This window comes from Xenopus laevis, chromosome 1L, assembly GCF_017654675.1.
Source record: "Xenopus laevis strain J_2021 chromosome 1L, Xenopus_laevis_v10.1, whole genome shotgun sequence".
NCBI classification, from domain to species: Eukaryota; Metazoa; Chordata; class Amphibia; order Anura; family Pipidae; genus Xenopus; species Xenopus laevis.
In genome coordinates this window covers 132,529,844-132,548,099 of record NC_054371.1, presented here as the reverse complement: position 1 = coordinate 132,548,099, position 18,256 = coordinate 132,529,844, and the positions used below count along the sequence as shown (strand labels likewise).

General features: G+C 37.4%; 1 protein-coding gene across 1 annotated transcript in view; it reads left to right on the top strand.

Moving 5' to 3' along the window:
• The window catches only part of LOC108696900 (gamma-crystallin-2), a 43,045-nt gene extending 27,605 nt beyond the window's left edge, over positions 1 to 15,440 (top strand). The window contains exons 2-3 of the mRNA XM_041584594.1: positions 13,730 to 13,972; positions 15,154 to 15,440. Coding sequence (XP_041440528.1) covers positions 13,730 to 13,972; positions 15,154 to 15,429 — 519 coding nt within the window. The 3' untranslated portion in view covers positions 15,430 to 15,440. The remainder of the gene's footprint in view (positions 1 to 13,729; positions 13,973 to 15,153) is intronic.
• Positions 15,441 to 18,256: the final 2,816 nt, after the last annotated feature.

Sequence of the window (18,256 nt, the reverse complement as noted above, 5' to 3'; positions counted from 1 at the left end):
GGGCTCATAGTGAGGGGCAGCTGTGAGACAGCATAGATAACACTGCTGCAGAGGCTTATCAAGTATAACAGATTTAGTAATGAACAGTTTAATCTTACTTTCTAGATGTGGTTGATACAGTGCAAGGCATGTATTGGGCTGGAGAATGGTAATTCCACCGTAAAGGGGGCTAATAAGGCAGCTGCAGGAGTGATAGATTAAATCTGCAGTAAGGGTCTGATGGGAACAGCTCCTGAGAGCCTGTAGAATAGTTAGTTCTGTTGTGTAATCCTGCTATACACAGCAGATTTTATCAGATGGATTGCTGGAGATAAACCTAATCAAGTATTAAACTAATAGAAGCCTGTGGCAATTCTATCTGCCTGACAGGCCAGATAGAAAACGGGGGTGTCTTACTGTTGCTGCAGTGGGAAATACAGTGAAAGTTGGGGTCAAACCTGTCAGTCTGGAAGGATAAAAGTAGCAGGGATTAAATGGGGTAAATCCTGCTGCATTTAACTGCAGGTGAATTGTCCACGGTAGCATTTTTTGGGATAAGTGTTTAAAAAAATAAGTGTAACTAGCCTTGAAGTGCTTACACAACTCTCTTTTTTACATTTTTGTATTATAGCAGAGTTATTCTGCCAGAAGTCTCGCAGTTATGCTGCAGACCAAGCTTCCATGTGGTTGTAGCTCCCACACACCCTTCCCTGTAAATGGTGGTCCCATGCCTTTAAAATGGGTGTTGATCTGGGCAGTCTCTCTCTCTTAAAATTCGCAAGCGGGGGAGGATTAAGCCTGTGGAACCAATGCTGTGGTCTTGGCAATAGGGATGCACCGAATCCAGGAATCGGTTCGAGATTCGCCCAGGATTTGGCCTTTTTCAGCAGGATTCGGATTCGGCCAATCCTTCTGCCCAGCCGAACTGAATCCTAATTTGCATATGCAAATTAGGGGCGGGAGGGAAATTGTGTGACTTTTTGTCAGAAAACAAGGAAGTGAAAAATGTTTTCCCCTTCTCACCCCTAATTTGCATATGCAAATTAGGGTTCGGATTTGGTTCAGTATTCGACCGAATCTTTTGTGAAGGATTCGGGGGTTCGGCCGAATCCAAAACAGTGGATTCGGTGCATCCCTACTTGGCAATCTCTCTCTTCTAAAAGCTAATTGTGGAGGAGGACTAAGTCACCTGATTGAAACCAATGCTCAGGTCAGGAGACACTTATCCCAAGAAATGCTGCCATGCAGGGAGGTGCCAGCCTATGAAAAATATGACCAGAGGTAAATAGTTAGGGACCACCATATGGGGTTTACCTTGACGTGGCATGGTGGCTTACCACTTTTATGATCATAACTTTGTAACTAAAACCCTGTTTTTATAAAAACATTCACTTGCTTAGTTACTAGATTACTTATAAGACAGGGGACCAGGGAATGTGCATTGATCATCCCCCCTCTTTTCTGTTTGCTTGTAGTTAATTTTGCGAAATCAGTAGGACTTTCATTGTATTTAAACATATTTTTACTTAGCCTTGGAGTGCTCCCACAACCTCCCTCTTTTGCATTTTTGATAGGGTAACAGGTTGGAGTTACATAGTTACATAGTTAAATCGGGCTGAAAAAAGACAAAGTCCATCAAATTCAACCTCTCCAAATGAAAACTCAGCATCTATACACACACCCTCCCTACTTTCACATACATTCTATATACCCATATCTATACTAACTATAGAGTTTAGTATCACAATAGCCTTTGATACTATGGGGCAAATTCACTAACCACTTTAAATTCACCAGTGACGGCTTCGCTCACATCGCAACACTTCACCAGGCGTAGATTCGCCAGGACAACGCTATTTCACTAAAATCCGAAGTTGTGTCCAGGGCGCCAAACTCTGGCGAAGTTGCACTAGCATTACTGCGCCAAGCAAAGTTTCGATAGCGTTGGCTAATTTGCATACGGCGGTAAGTTAAAGTTGAATGGACGTATATGTTGCAGCAAATACATTACACTACACAAGCCCAGGGAACCTTAATAAAATGAAATAGAGTTGTTATATTGCCCTACACATATATCATTTTCAATGGCAATGTTGTTTCAGAATTGATGATCTCAATTCTGCCTGAACATACTTTCATTGACATTAAACATTTTCTGAGCTATGATGGATACTAGACATTTTTTTCACCTTTATCTGTGTTTTCAAGATGTTTTAACCACCTACAGTATGTGCATAACACTGTTCCCTTTGTGAATACAAGGTGGTTTATGTAACCACTTTGATCATAATACTGGGGGGTATTTTTCCCTGATCTAAACTGATCATTGATAAGTGATCTGATTAATATGTACTTAAAAAATCAAAGCAAATGACAGATAAGGCGGATCGATTCGTTTTCCGAAGTCGCCAAAGTTGCCTCACGAGAAAACTTCAGATGACTTCGGAAAATCGATCCATATGCCACCCCACCGGAGATTCACATTCTTGCTGATGGGAAGGCATTTCGGGGGAAATTAGTCGCCTGAAGAAGAGGAGATGGGCGACTAATCTCCCCGAATCTGTCACTACCCTTAAAATAAACTTGGAACAGAAAACTCCTCTGGAATTTTCTGCCAGTTATATCTATACTGAATATTATTCTGCCTTATTTATACTAGCAAGATATGCCTTATTTTTTTTACATGAAGTGCTCATGCCCGATGTACGGCATTATTTTCTTTATATTAATTTCTGACGTTGTTATGCAGAAAGAAATTTCAGTATCATTAATATAACCTTATTTGAGAGACAAATGAATAAAGAAGAGGGTGTAGTGTTGATGGGAGGAAATATGCTCTTTTTACCTGCATGCTGTACAGTATGTACAAAAATGGGGCATCTTTTTAACCAGTGTTTTCGAGCACACAATATGATATTCCAAAGAAAAAAAATCAATAAAGCTTGCATGGAGAGATGGCAGTATCCAATCCAATTCAATCTCTCAGGCACTTTAATGACCTAAAGCATCAGCTCTCAGAGCTGTCCACAGGCCTGACCAGCAGAGCATGTATTCTTGATAACAAGAGAACAGCACAAATGGAACAGTCAGCAGTATGTTACCAGCTATGCTTCTCCAAAGTATTGATATCCACAAAACATGTAGTCTTTGTAAACTCTAAGAGCTCATAACAGTACCCTGGGACCTAAATAATTATGTAGAAGAGCATGTAAACTGACATGTCTAAACACAGGATGAACTTTTTATTTTCAGTATTCCCAATGGAAAATGTAAGACTTTAAAAGCAAGAAACAACAGGGCTCCAAAATGTATTAAAGGCCATGAATGAACAATTTACAATTTTTGGGGAATAGAAAAATAAGTACCAAATGTTGACAGAAAAAAGTAAAACAATATAACTTTAAAAAATTTCTTTCAAATACAGTATGTGGCAGTCTTATTGGCTACAAGATTGCCACTCCAATGTTTGATAGTGATGCTAGAAGTTTTAGATGGGATTTCAACTCAAGAATGCTACTAATAACATTATCTCTTATGGAAGAACTCATTTTATTCTACTTATAACATGGAATGGTTTAAATAAAATGGAAGGAGCTTACCAAACACATGAGAAAATGTACAGTACATTTTATAGTTACATGCAGTTAATATACTGTATTTTCCATGTGGTGTTACAGCCTGAAAGTACAGGTTGTCTGTGCATTAAAATGTGCTTTGTTGCATGTTTTATTATGTGTCTAGAAAACTGCTCTCTTCTTCCATCAATCACCTTTATTCTTTTGCAAGGCCTGATGTGTCTGCACATTACCTGAACTGATCCTCTCATTAGTGACCATTATTCCATCCAAACATCCCATTATGTGAAGTGTACATCGGTCTTTACGCACTACGTTAGCTTAACTGACTGTAATAATTTGAGTGTGTTGACACAGTCAGAATTACAGGTGAAAAGACAAAATGACTAGTAGCTTGGAAACAATAAAGGGTACTTAATTCTAATCACCAATTCATTTTCTCCCATCATGAAGACAAGCAGATAAGCTAGCTGCCTAAAAGAGTTTGATTTGTGCATCCACATTGTCAGTTTTGAACTAATTATTGAGTCCTGGTCTTGAAGGCTTTGAATGTCATTTCTGCATGCATGGGCTTGACACTAGAAGAAATCTTTACAGGATGGAGTTTACAGAAACAAGAGAGAAAATGCAGGGAGGGGATCCGTCTTCTAAGTTATGAAAAGACACTTTACTTTGATACACTTCAGCTTCTTTGAAAAGTGCTCAATAAACAGTAACACCTAATATTGGCTCAAACGGATTATACAAATGCTAACACTTTCTTGACAGCAGTTATAATACATAAGACATTGCATTCCAACATAATAAGTATTCCCATCAGAAAGTATTTATTTTAAGGGACCATATTACCACTTACCTGTAAGTCGTGACTAAAAAAACATCTAAACCTTGCTTTTACCTCATTTTTTCCTGCAGTCACCTTTGTATGCAACCCTATCTGCTCTCCACTGAGTGACAAGTGTTTTATTAATGCTTGCCAGAATATTATAGGGAGAAAAGCTATTTTACTAAAATGTAAATTTACAAATGTGACAGGGTTCAATAGTTTGAGACCTTGTGTGACTTAGTTTTACTAAGTCTGTAGCAGTTTTATTTGCTATTTAATGATTTCTCATACTGTACTTTCGGAACCATTACTAAACTATTATAGACATATGCTATCTTAAGAACTTTATGTATTTGGTAATGAGAGCACTAAAATCTCATAGAGTATAGTTTCCCAATTTGGTAATTCAATTAAAGAAGCAGGTGTTCTTTCAGTGCCCATCCAATTCAATTAATAATATGTAAGCATATTTGCAAAGCAGGTTTTTTAGGTTTATTAAAGTACTACAAATCGAATTTATATGTATACAGTATTTAAATTTAGCCAAGAATGGAACAGATTTTAGAGGGGCAAATGTACATTTAGGTGTCTATTTATTATGCTGTGTAAAAAGTGAAGTGAAGCCTTACCGGTGATTTTTCCCAGACCAACCAATCAGCAATTAGATTTCAACAGGTAGAAAACAAAAGCAAAAATTTGATTGGTTTCTATGAGCAACATCACTGGTAATGTTTCTCTCCACATTTTTACACAGCATGATAAATAGACCCCATAATGTACAGCATTCATGTAAAAAGGGAAAAGTTATGACTATATGCATTGAATGCTTCAAAAAGGCATGTTTCATCTTTTACTGTACATAGGACCTGTTATCCAGAATGCTCTGGACCCCTCCCCCAGGTCTTTCTGTAGTTTTGATCGCAACACCTTAAAGGGATACTGTCATGGGTAAATAAAAAATTTTCAAAATGAATCAGTTAATATTGCTGCTCCAGAAGAATTCTGCACTGAAATCCATTTCTCAAAAGAGCAAACTGATTTTTTTATATTCAATTTTGAAATCTGACATGGGGCTAGACATTTTGTCAATTTCCCAGCTGCCCCAGTCATGTGACTTGTGCTCTGATAAACTTCAATCACTCTTTACTGCTGTACTGCAAGTTGGAGTGATATCACCCCCTCCCTTTCCCCCCAGCAGCCAAACAAAAGAACAATGGGAAGGTAACCAGATCAACAGAACAACACTCAATAGTACAACAGAACAACACTCAATAGTAAAAACCCATGTCCCACTGAGACACATTCAGTTACATTGAGAAGGAAAAACAGCAGCCTGCCAGAAAGCATTTCTCTCCTGAAGTGCAGGCACAAGTCACATGACCAGGGGCAGCTGGGAAATTGACAATATGTCTAGCCCCATGTCAGATTTCAAAATTGAATATAAAAAAATCTGTTTGCTCTTTTGAGAAATGGATTTCAGTGCAGATTTCTGCTGGAGTAGCACTATTAACTGATGTGTTTTGAAAAAAACATGTTTTCCCACGACAGGATCCCTTTAAGTCTACTAAATAAAATCATTTAAAAATGTAAACCAAATAGGATTGTTTTGCCTCCAATTAGGATTAATTATATTTTAGTTGGGATCAAGTACAAGCTACTGTTTTATTATAACAGAGAAAAATATATATATTTTTTTAAATTATTTGATTAAAATGGAGTCTACGGAAGATGGCCTTTACATAAGTCAAAGCTTTCTGGATAAGGGTTTCCAGGTTAACGGATCATATAACTGTACGTAAGAAGCAAATTATACATACATAAATATATTATGTGTATGTTGATATCTAAATGCTTTAAACATTTTGTAAGGAACCCTTATCATCTGCCATTAGGTTGTAATATAAGTTCCACTATTCAACGTAGTGTTTAAAATAAAAAGAGAATTGCAAAATATTTTATATTTATTTGGATGCTTTTAGCTGCCATTTGTATGGGGTGCACTGGGATTTTTAGCTAACCTAAACATTACATGATCCACCATATTTGTGTTCCAATGCTTTTGAGTATTGAAGATTCTCCACAAGTCTTTCACCTCTTTGTCCTTCATATGACGTGTGGATGGTGGATGTTTCTTCATGGCTCTGACAATGACCTTGGGTTTAGTGGAAAAGTAAATGATAAAGTAAATATGCCTTTACAGCTTTAGCTTTTCCTTAGTGAACTGCAAAAGCAACCATCTGAAAATAGTTTTTACACTTCTAATATCCATTTGAAAACACTTTGTGTATGAATCAGCGAGCCAGAAAATCCATGTTTTTCTTCAGAAGTCAAGGGATTTGCAATAGGTGTGAACAAAATACAAGTTCAGTGTTTATATACAACACCTCTTGCAATTTATAAACCATACTAACCAAACAGCAGCTCAGTTGCATACAGTACTTTGTGTTGACCAAAGTGTTTTTGTGTAGCATATTGCAAATAAAACATTGAGGGATCCAAATTATCAGACCAACATACTTTACTTAAAAAGTCCTTTGACCTTGACCTTTGACTGTATTTTACTTAGTGTTTATTTTACACTGTAGACCTACATCAAAAAACAAATCACATTTAATTCTCATTAACTGTATTTAAAACTCTATTGGGGGAATATAATAAAGAATAAAGATTTGTTGTTATTACATTAACTGCGCATTGGAGCAAACTATAACATTTGCAAACTTTCTTCCACTGTAAGAAGAGACCGAGTTTGCAAAAACTATATCAAATTCTCGCAAAAGAAAATTTGTTCTCGCCAAGGCTAGAATTTTTCACATTGCGAATAGTTTTTCTGTTACCGAATTTTATTACATTCCCCCATATCTGTTTATCTGAATGTAAAGGTTTATGCAATTAACCACTTTTAATCATGTTCATCCATTAAAAGCTACAGTATCTTCAAAACTTTCTGTGTACTGTTTAAGAAAACATTCTGCTGCATATTTGCAGGATTAAAATAATTCATTATGTAAGAGTTTCGTATCAAAAGGGTTTGGAACAAAAATCAAATGAATTTATAATAAACAGCTTGACAAATGGGCTGGCCATTCCAAAACATTGCTGGTGTTTCAGTCAGTAAAGAGCTGACCTATATAAAGTACTTCACTGCTACATACCTAGCTCATAGCATGCTGTGGTTTTGTGGTGGACTCATCTGTTTAGGGAATAAATGGGTTCCAATTGCTCTACAAAAAAATCATTACTATGGTTAATATTGGTCATTGTAAAATATATTTCTCTTTTTGCCTAAGTGCCCTATCAGATCTTAATTTGTTAGCTCGTTTCTACATAATGAGCAAATCCAAGACAATGGGATTTGTGCTTCGCTGAACTATGACATTAAAGATTTTTCTTGGTTTAAGAAAGATTACACCTTAACTTTATTTTATTAAATCCAGTAGAATATCTAAAGAAGAAAAGTTCAGTTTATTATCAAATATTAATGGAAGTGAGTGGAGAGGGAGACATGGATAAACAGAGGGAAAGTTCTTTGGATTCTGCATTTATTTGTACAAATTTGTTATTTGTATACAATACTGCCTAACTAAGTTAAAGGAAAGTCCTAACCTAAGGGCAACTATAAAATGCAAAAGCGACAGTATATTGAACATTTGCATATAGAACATTTTGTCAGATAAGTTATCCTTTATCGTGAGCTCACCATGTATAGATATTGTCTGGTATGATTACAATCCGATTTTACATGGTTAGCCATTTAACAAAAATATGACTGAATGATATCACAATACACTCACTGTTTATTCTTGCTGTGTATTTCTGTTTTGGTTAGATAACTAGTCTTCAAGGGGACTAGCTGTCATTTTCATCAATTCAGAAAGCCAGTTTGTTTACTTTAGTTGTAGTAATGACAATGGTTTAATGGTTCTAAAAACTGAGTGCTGAATACTGCACTGATTAATTGGCACTGTAGCTTGTTTATTTTGGATTACTTAGGGTGTATAGAGGCAAATATTAAATTCTCTTTAAAAACAACAAACAAACTCTAACTGCTAGGGCCTTCAAAATTTGAATTTGTGAAATTTTCATATATTCTTCTACTTTAAATAAACTCACATTTTAGCTTAGTTATTAAAAAATCTGAATGAAAAAACTCAAATAAAACCTCAACTCAAAACGTCAAATTTGTAGTCTATTCATTATTTTTAATGGGTCTACAAAATCTCAAAAAATATGAGAAAATTTAGTTAAATAAACTGCATACATTTTGCCTAAGACAGCCCCAATTGACTTTTTGAGTTTCACATTAAACTTTTTTTCTGCTTTGTGCTTTTTGTGCTTCATAAATTACGAAAATTTTAATATTTTTGAAAATCATTAAAATTCATGATTTTTAGCGCACAATAATTTGCAGATCTGTGGTAAAGATAAAATGCATGACATAAATCTCCTAAGAGTGAGCTACATACTGTACATAGAGTGAGCACCTTTTATCCAGAATTCTTGGGACCTGGGGTTTTCCAGATAAGTAGTCTTTATGTAGTTTAGATCACCACACCTAGGGGCAGATTTATTAAGGGTCGAATTTCGAATTAGAAAAACTTCGAACTAGAAAAACTTCGAACTTCGAATTCAAAAAGACCAACCAAAATGAAATCAAAGGTTTTTAAGGCTGAATAGGTCAGTTTTCGTTCGAAAATGTCAGTTTTTGATTGAATGAGAATCATATGAAGTAAAGTAATAGCACAATCGAATCGTATGATTCAAACTTTTTCCCCAAAAAACTTTGTTTTTTCAAAGTCCACCAATTGACTCCAGATGGGTTCTAGGAGGTTCCCCATAGGCTAAAAGAGCAATTTGGCAGGTTTTAGGTGGCGAATGGTCAAAGTTGAATTTTTAAACAGACAGTACATGATAAATTTCAAAATTCGAATTTTGGTTTTTTCTTTCAAATTCGAATCGAATTTGTACTATTCCCTAGTCGAAGTACAAAAAATTAGCTTGAAATTCATTTTTTTTTTAAATTATAATTTTCACTTCTACCTTTGATAAATCTGCCCCTTATAGTCTAAGGTCTATTCTTACACTAAATACCACCAGCTCACACTTTCCAGCATCATCCACCCCATCCAGCAAGTATTATCCAGAGGGGCAAATTCACTAAGATCCGAAGTTGCGCCAGCGACAGCTTCGCCGCACTTCGCCAGGCGTAGTTTCACCAGCTCTACGAAAATTCACTAAAATATGAAGTTGCACTCAGGGAGCCGAAAGGTAACGAAGTTGCGCTAGCGTTAATTCGTCAAGCAAATCGAAATTACTCTAGCGATGCCTAATTTGCATACGGAGCCAAGTTAAAGTTGAATGGACGTATATGTAGCACCAAATACATTACACTACACAAGCCTGGGAAAGCTTCATAAAATAAAATAGAGTTGTTATTTTGCCCTATACATGTGCCCACTGTATAGTTTAGGTGCCATATGTTAGGAAATGTAGGGGGGAAGGAGGGTACCCCCAAAAAAATGTATGATCTTTTTCAGCCTATCACCCTTAAAAAAGGAAAAGACGCCAGTGTTTTTTGGGACTTAGAAAAAATTTAAACTTATTTTGAAGCAATCCCTATCTACTCTATTGAACTTCGCCTGGTCTGAGGTGGCGAAGGCAAGTTTGGTGCAAGAGGTAACGTTCAGTAAAATTCGCAAGTTAGTGAATTAGCGTAGTTATGTCCCTTCGCCATAGCGCAACTTCGCCTGGCGTAAGGGTGCGAAGTAGCGCTATAGTAGGTCCACTTCACTAGCATTTACGCCAACGCTCGTTAGCAAATCGGCGACGTAGCTAATTGACTTCAACTTGGGAATTTGTGCTAGCGTTAGCCCCTTCGCACTTTAGTGAATTTGCCCCAGAGAATCAGAAGCACATGGTGAATCCCCTAGGAACATCAATAGACCCCTTGCCAATAGAGGAACTACTGGGAAACAATTAACCTTCTTAACTATGGACAAGTCCAGTCCTATGCTGCATTAACCCTTTAGACAACTACTTATACCAAAGGGAACCTTATTTCATTACCCAATATTTTATTGAAAGTTGCACAGAAAAACAGATGGGTTTGTTTTAGGTTGAATGAAAATGTTCTTATGGTACCTGCATAGGCAACAAATGATATACCAGACAAAATCTCTCAATATAATAAAAATGTCCAGGTCAGACATAGGTCATTTTCTAAATACATACCTATATTTATAAAAATGTATGTCATTATGGCACTATTTACTATTGTCATTTTAGAAAGCTCACAAACCAAGGAACATGCAAAAAGTGAACATCTCAGTTAACAAACAAGACAAATTATGTTACTAAAAGAGGATGGGGCTGTAAAGTAAAGGCAGCAAAGCTGCAGAATACAACTTTAGCTGTGAAAGGGTTCAGCTTTCTGCTTGGCTGGGCTAGTAATTGAAGTAATTTTACTTATTATAACCGCTGTGATATTTCCCCATCTATTTTGCAGGTTGTCCTGTCTGGCGGTGTGTTAATCTCTCAACACAATCTTCATGCAACTAAATAATCTCCGTGTGTTCCTTTAGAAGAGGGCTGGAAATCAATCAAACTACATGTTAGTATTGATCAAACTGTCCAGTGCAGCCTAGTGCCTCTATGATATAACCTTGTTTGCTGAACGCACTTTTGCTACAATACAATAACAGCATAAACAATTAAAATTGACATCCCACTAACACACAATGAAACAAGTGAAAAGAAACAAGATTTAATTATAGTTCTGTTGACCTTGATGGGCTATACCCCCAGAGATACACGGCTGTCTGTAAAATGTGAAGAATAAATATCATTACAATGTCTGATTGTTAGACTATAGCGATTTCCCAGCACCAATGAAATTCAAAGTAAACGTGCAAAATGTGGCTATGAGTCTCAAGTGGATCAATTGACATGAGCAAGTGTCAGAAGAAATACTTGGTGGTTTCCAATGGATAAACCCGCCCTGGAAACATAAATACGTCTCCGTAAACAAGTCTTTGTGCACACTGAATTACTAACCAGCAACCAGTCACTACAAGCCTGCTGGCAAAGGGGTTTCATTTTTTGGTGCCCATAGGCCACTGTGCTCTACTTCCCCTCCCTTCCCCATCCTGTTACATTCTCACCATTTAAAGGTTCCCACCAGGGCCGAGCTTACTATTCGGGCACACCAAGGCCAGCTCCTCTCCCCATCTCCTTCTCCTCTCCCCGTCTCCTCCTCCTCCCCAGTTTCCTTCTGCTCCCCATACCCTCCCCGTCTCCTACCCACCCACTTCCTTTAGGTATGAACGTACGAACAGGCATACACAGAACTCGTCCGGCACTGGAGACATGCACCAAGTCTCCAGTGCTCGTATTTGAATGTAGCTGGGCGGCATGCCACCCCTGAAATTCTGCTGCCCTAGGCCCAGGCCTTTGTGGCCTTGCCACAAATCCAGGCTTAGTTCCCACATGCAGACATTTCCTATGCAGCAGCAGCAGGCCTGTCATGTCTAATATCTAGTCTTTTTAAGCCAAAAACTATAGTATATGGCCTCAACAAATCTGATAATGGAACAATAAGAAGGAATCCACCCACTGCCTGCTTTGATCCATGCCTCTCACACTTCATAAAATGAAGCCTTGATCCATGCCTCTCACACAAAACAAAGTGGTCCTGTGCCCACTTGGGTGATTTTGTTCAGCTTTATATTGATGGAAAATATTTGCTTATAACATCAACTTTATAACATCTGATGATTCCCCCAAAAAGAATAGGATATACAGAGCTATAAAGAGAAATTTGTCCCAACAATAATTGATTAGCAGAGGACAAAAAGTCAAAATCTGTATGGACCCTTCATTTGTGCACAGGGGGCACTTCTTAAGGTATGGTTTCAATGGAATCAGGGGCACCACACCATTATTCCTCATTCACCAAATTTTACAGTTGGCATCATGAATTCAGGCAGCTAGTGATCACATGGCATCTGCTAGACCTAGACTTTTCAGGTTATATGAAACCAATGGTTACTCTTCCATACTTCTGGTGGCTACATATGGGCAGATTTGGTCAGTTTCTACCATTCTGTCATCCATCATGGCACCTAGGATGGATACGTTTTGACAAACTGTCTTGTCCAACCTGAATTTTTATGCCAATTTTAAGCATGTGGTAGAGCACCTGCATATGTGGAAGTGTGAAAAGCTGCAGTTCCTTCCAATTCCATTAAGATCTGCTCGGTCAAAATATAAGTATGAATAATATTCCAAATATTGGAATGAATGGAGAGCCCTAAAGTTAGCCTGTGTACAGCCATATTATGACAGTGAATGAACTGGGAACGATAAATTGATGTTTACAGAAAGTGGTGGAACACAAGTGTCAGTATGCATAGAGAAACTGTCACAGACCAGCAGGGAAGTGAAACAATAAATGCAAAAGGTCTGTACATTTTCCTTACTAGACAAAAAATATATGTATGTAGCAATCCAGGACATATATAAAGGCTGTCTCTTCACATACTACAACTGTGCTGAAACTTCCAACCATTCAAAATGGGAAAGGTAAGGCAAGTGTGTAAATTATCATAAATTCCTTAATGATCTTAAAGAAATTTGATTTAAAGCTTTGCCTTCTACTTACATTGTAGCACGAATAAAGTAATCATAGGTGTAGAAAAACTGAGGTGAAAGATTTTTGTAAAAAGTTTTAGATGAAAGGTTGTAAATCATACTTTAAATGCAAGGAAAAAGTAATCAGATTTTTCTATTAGTGTCATTTTGAGTTAATGGGGATTTATATAACTTTTGCAATTGATTTTTAATTATTTATGGTTTTTGAATTTATTTCCTTTTTATGTCTCTCTTGAACTTGGTTGGATCTTTATTTATTAAGCTTGTATCTTTCTTAGCTTCTTTTCGTTTGTTATCACATCTCTGGTCTGCTTTTTCCAAATTCAAAACAGAATCTCACTGAAATACTAATGATATATTGATTCAAATATAACCCTTTTTAAAGAAGAACCTTATATAGTTTCTCAACAATTGATGTCACTCACATGTCCCAGTCCAACTGTTAAAAAAGGACTATTTTAAATATCAATGCTTCTATCAGTTTTCAAATATTTCACCATTAATGTGTTGATACTAAAAATGAAGTTTGTGTTCCCATATTGTGCTGTAGAATATTAGTATCTTAGAAATACTTCAACATTATTTCAAAATGCTCAACAAAATAATGTACTCTGGGGAGATGGATTAACTGCTAGTGTATGTATTGCTAAATTAAGTTGTATGTGCAGTCTAGCTTTTAATAAATAACATCTTTCATCAGATCTTCTTCTACGAGGACAGGAACTTCCAAGGTCGCTGCTATGACTGCAGCACAGAATGTTCTGACTTGTCCTTTTACTTTAATCGCTGCAACTCTATCAGGGTGGAGAATGGAAACTGGATCCTATATGAGCACCCCAGTTACAGGGGACACCAGTATTATCTCTGGAAAGGAGAATATCCAGACTTTCAGAGATGGATGGGCTTCAATGACTACATCAAGTCCTGTCGCTTTATTCCCCATGTAAGTGGTTTTCCAATATGTCCTCAAAAAACCCTAGAACTGCAGTAATAGAGTGTATATTACCTTTATACAATTAAAACTCATATTAATAACTATATTAAATTAGCAGGCAGGACTAGTAGGCAGGATTCTGAGATTGACGCAGCAATTGAGATCACCACACCATAAATTCACCCCTGTCATCATCTCCCTGCCCTGATGTGTCACCACCCCGCCCCTGATACATCATTGGCCCACCTGGCAACATCACTACCCCGCGGAGTGAAGCATGGCCAAAGGTGGCAACCATAGCCAAAAGTTAGGCACCACCCCAGTCATTATAATCACTTACCTAATACCCTGAGCAGATGAAGTCTTTTGCTAAAAGCCTTGGGTACTTTACAGAGAGCACCATGGAGCAATCCTTTTCCTTCTTCTTCACACGGCTGTGAATGTACAGTTAAAAGCCAAACTTTAATTAAAAAAATAACCATGACCACTATATGGTATCTTGGAATAGTATTTTGGAATGCTTCACTCTAAACATTTAGGGGCCGATTCACTAAGCTCGAGTGAAGGATTCGAATGAAAAATACTTCGAATTTCGAAGTATTTTTTTGGTACTTCGACCATCGAATTGGTTAAATTAGTTCGAATTCGAACGAAATCGAACGAATTGAACGAAAAATCGTTCGACTATTCGACCATTCGATAGTCGAAGTACTTGCCCTTTAAAAAAAACTTCGACCCCCTACTTCGGCAGGTAAAACCTACCGAAGTCAATGTTAGCCTATGGGGAAGGTCCCCATAGGTTTGCTAATCTTTTTTTGATCGAAGGATTTTCCTTCGATCGTTGAAATAAAATCGTTCGAATCGTTCAATTCGAACGATTAAATCGTTCGATCGAACGAAAAATCCTTCGATCGATCGATCGCAGGATTAGCGCTAAATCCTTCGACTTCGATATTCGAAGTCGAAGGATTTCAATTCGAGGGTCGAATTTCGAAGTATTTTTAACTTCGAAATTCGACCCTTAGTGAATCTGCCCCTTATTGTTAATTACAATCTGAAGGGCCATGCAAAAGCACAGTGTAATAAAATCCTACAAATATTGAAAATATGCAGTAAGTATTGATCAGTGTCAGTGAATGCATATCGCAAAACAAATTCATTTGTAATTACACTTCTTTTCATTTTTAAAGCACCATGGTCAATATAAAATGAGAATCTATGAAAAAGGAGACTTCCAAGGGAAGATGATGGAGTTCTTAGATGACTGTCCCAATACTTATGATCGATTCCTTTTCCGTGACATTCACTCCTGCAATGTGTCTGATGGCCACTGGATGTTCTACGAGGAACCCAACTACAGGGGACGTCAGTACTACCTGAGACCTGGAGAATACAGGAGATTCAGTGACTGGGGAGCATCAAATGCCAGAATTGGCTCTTTTAGAAGAATTCATGATATGTTTTAATTAATTTGGGACATGTAACACTGCAACTACAGAAAAAAATCTCAATTAAAACTTTTAAATTAAAACATTTCTGTTTCTGTGCTGTAATTGCTATTTTATGGATGAGGATGATGATATCATGAGGATGATATCTAGATAGGACTGGGGTTAGTAGAAGTTTGGTCTGTAGAATCACATCAGAGGTGGTTAGATAGCTATAGTTAGCAAGGGCAGTTCTGGGCCCCAAATAAGAGAGATGTGTGATTAGTGTTAGTATCCCGGAAAATTGTGCACCAGATAGGGACTGAACGCTCAAGTGTTTGTTAATTAGGAACCTATGGGCTGTAGCATTTTGCATTGAAGCTTTTGCATTGTACGTGGACATGACAGAGAACTGGGGATGTATTAAACAAGGAGAAGGGCCTCCAATGTGTTTTTTTTATTCTGTTGTATGTAACTGAGAAGACACTATAGTTGGGGCACTTGTACTTGCTGTCCCCTGCATGAAGCCGATTTCAATAAACCCTGCCTGGTTAATTGTAGTGTGAGAAGTTACACAGCAAAGGCCTTCTTTCCAACTCCCATTACTCTGAGGGAAGACTACCATATACAGGTAGCAACTTTACATGCCTGTTCATCTCATATCTAAACCAGAGGTATTAATATGAAGTTGATCCTCCCTTTGCTGCTATAACATCATCTACTTTTGTTGGAAGACTTTCCAGTAGATGTTTCAAGATTTTTGAAATGCTTCTATTTAGCCACAAGAGCATTAGTAAGGTTGGGTACTCACGTTAAGGATTAGACCTGGCTCACAGTCAGCATTCCAGTTCATCCCACAAATTTAGTTGGGTTTTGTGCAGGCCAGTCAAGTTTTTGCACTCCTACCTCTCCAAATCAGTTCTGTTGTTTGCATGGGGACATTATTGTGCTGAAACAAGAAGGAACAAGTTAGAAAGCATTATGCAATTGTCAAGAATGTCATTAAATTCTATAACATTAAGGTTTGGTTTTAATGAAACCAATGAATACCAATGCAAATATAACACAATAAACCTCTCCTGTAAATAATAAACATATGGAAAATGTCTAATTCAGCAAAAAAAAATTATAGCAATTAGGGAATAAAATGGACATTCTTACATTTCAATAAATTCTAATAATAAATTACAGTTATCCAAAGCTACAGGTGTTGTGACTCCTAGATTCCTACCTTTCTTACTTTTGTTTTATCGTTTATTTTTTTATAGATCTGGGTCAAAAAATATGGTTAATCTAAAGGTGGCCACACACTGACCATAGAGGTTGATAGTGTACAGTAGCTCATACATGGCGGCAAATTTACTAAAGGGCAAAGTGGCTAACGCTAGCGAAAATTCACCAGTGTGACGTAATTTTGCCACTTCGCCGATTTACTAACGTGTGCTGGCAAATTTGCTAGCGAAGTAGACATACTCTAGTGCTACTACGCAAGCTTATGACAGCCGAAGTTGCGCTATGGCTAAGGGACGTAACTATGTTAATTCACTAACTTGCGCATTTTACTGAACGTTACCTCTTGCGCCAGACTAGCCTTTGCCACCTCAGACCAGGCGAAGTGCAATAGAGTAGATAGGTCCCAAAAAACACTGGTATCTTTTACTTTTTTAAGGGTGGTAGGCTGAAAAAGATCGTGATTTTTTTTGTTTTGGGGGTACCCTCCTTCCCCCCCTACATTTCCTAACATATGGCACCAAAACTATACAGTGGGCACATGTATAGGGCAAAATAACAAATTTATTTTATCTTTTGAAGCTTTCCCAGGCTTGTGTAGTGTAATGTATTTGCTGCTACATATACGTCCATTGTACTTTAACTTGGCGACGTATGCAAATTAGGCATCGCTAGTGTAACTTCACTTTGCTTGACAAATTAACCCTGGCGCAACTTTGCTACCTTTCGCCTCCCTGGGCACAACTTCAGATTTTAGTGAATTTGAGCAGCCTTAGCGAAACTTCGCCTGGCGAAGTGCGGGGAAGCCGTCGCTAGCGCATTTTCGGTGCTTAGTGAATTTGCCCCATGGTATGACTAGATTTTTGTTGTTCCAATTACTCAGGCTAACTGACAGAAACTAACCAACAGCAAGAAATAATAAAATAATTAGGTCAAAAAACGTTTAAATCTGCTTCAAATAATCCAAGTTGAAAAGCCAGGAAGAGTAAAACACTGTGAAATTTTTGATTTAAAGGAATAGTTCAGTGTGAAAATAAAAACTGTATAAATAGATAGGCTGTGCAAAATAAAAAATGTTTCTAATATTGTTAGTTAGCCAAAAATGTAATATATTAAGGCTGGAGTGAACAGATGTCTAATAAAACAGCCAGAATCCAACTTCCTGCTTTTCAGCTCTATAACTCTGAGTTAGTCAGCGACTTGAAGGGGGGCCACATGGTACATTTCTGTTCAGTGAGTTTGTAATTGATCCTCAGCATTCAGCTCAGATTCAAAAGCAACAGATATGACCCATGTGGCCCCCCTCAAGTCTCTGATTGGTCACTGCCTGGTAGCCAGGGTAACCAGTCAGTGTAAACCAAGAGAGCTGAAAAGCAGGAAGTAGTGTTCAGACTGACATGTTATACGTCAAATCACTCCAGCCTTTATATATTACATTTTGGCTAACTAACTATATTAGAAACATGTTTTATTTTGCACAGCCTATCTATTTACCCAGTTTTTATTTTTACACTGAACAATTCCTTTAAGTAGTCATATTTGATTCTTTTCTTTGGGGATGTTTTGGGACAGTGCAATTTATAATGCAAATGTCATCTATGGGGACTGACCTAAATAGTTCAAATCTTTATGCACG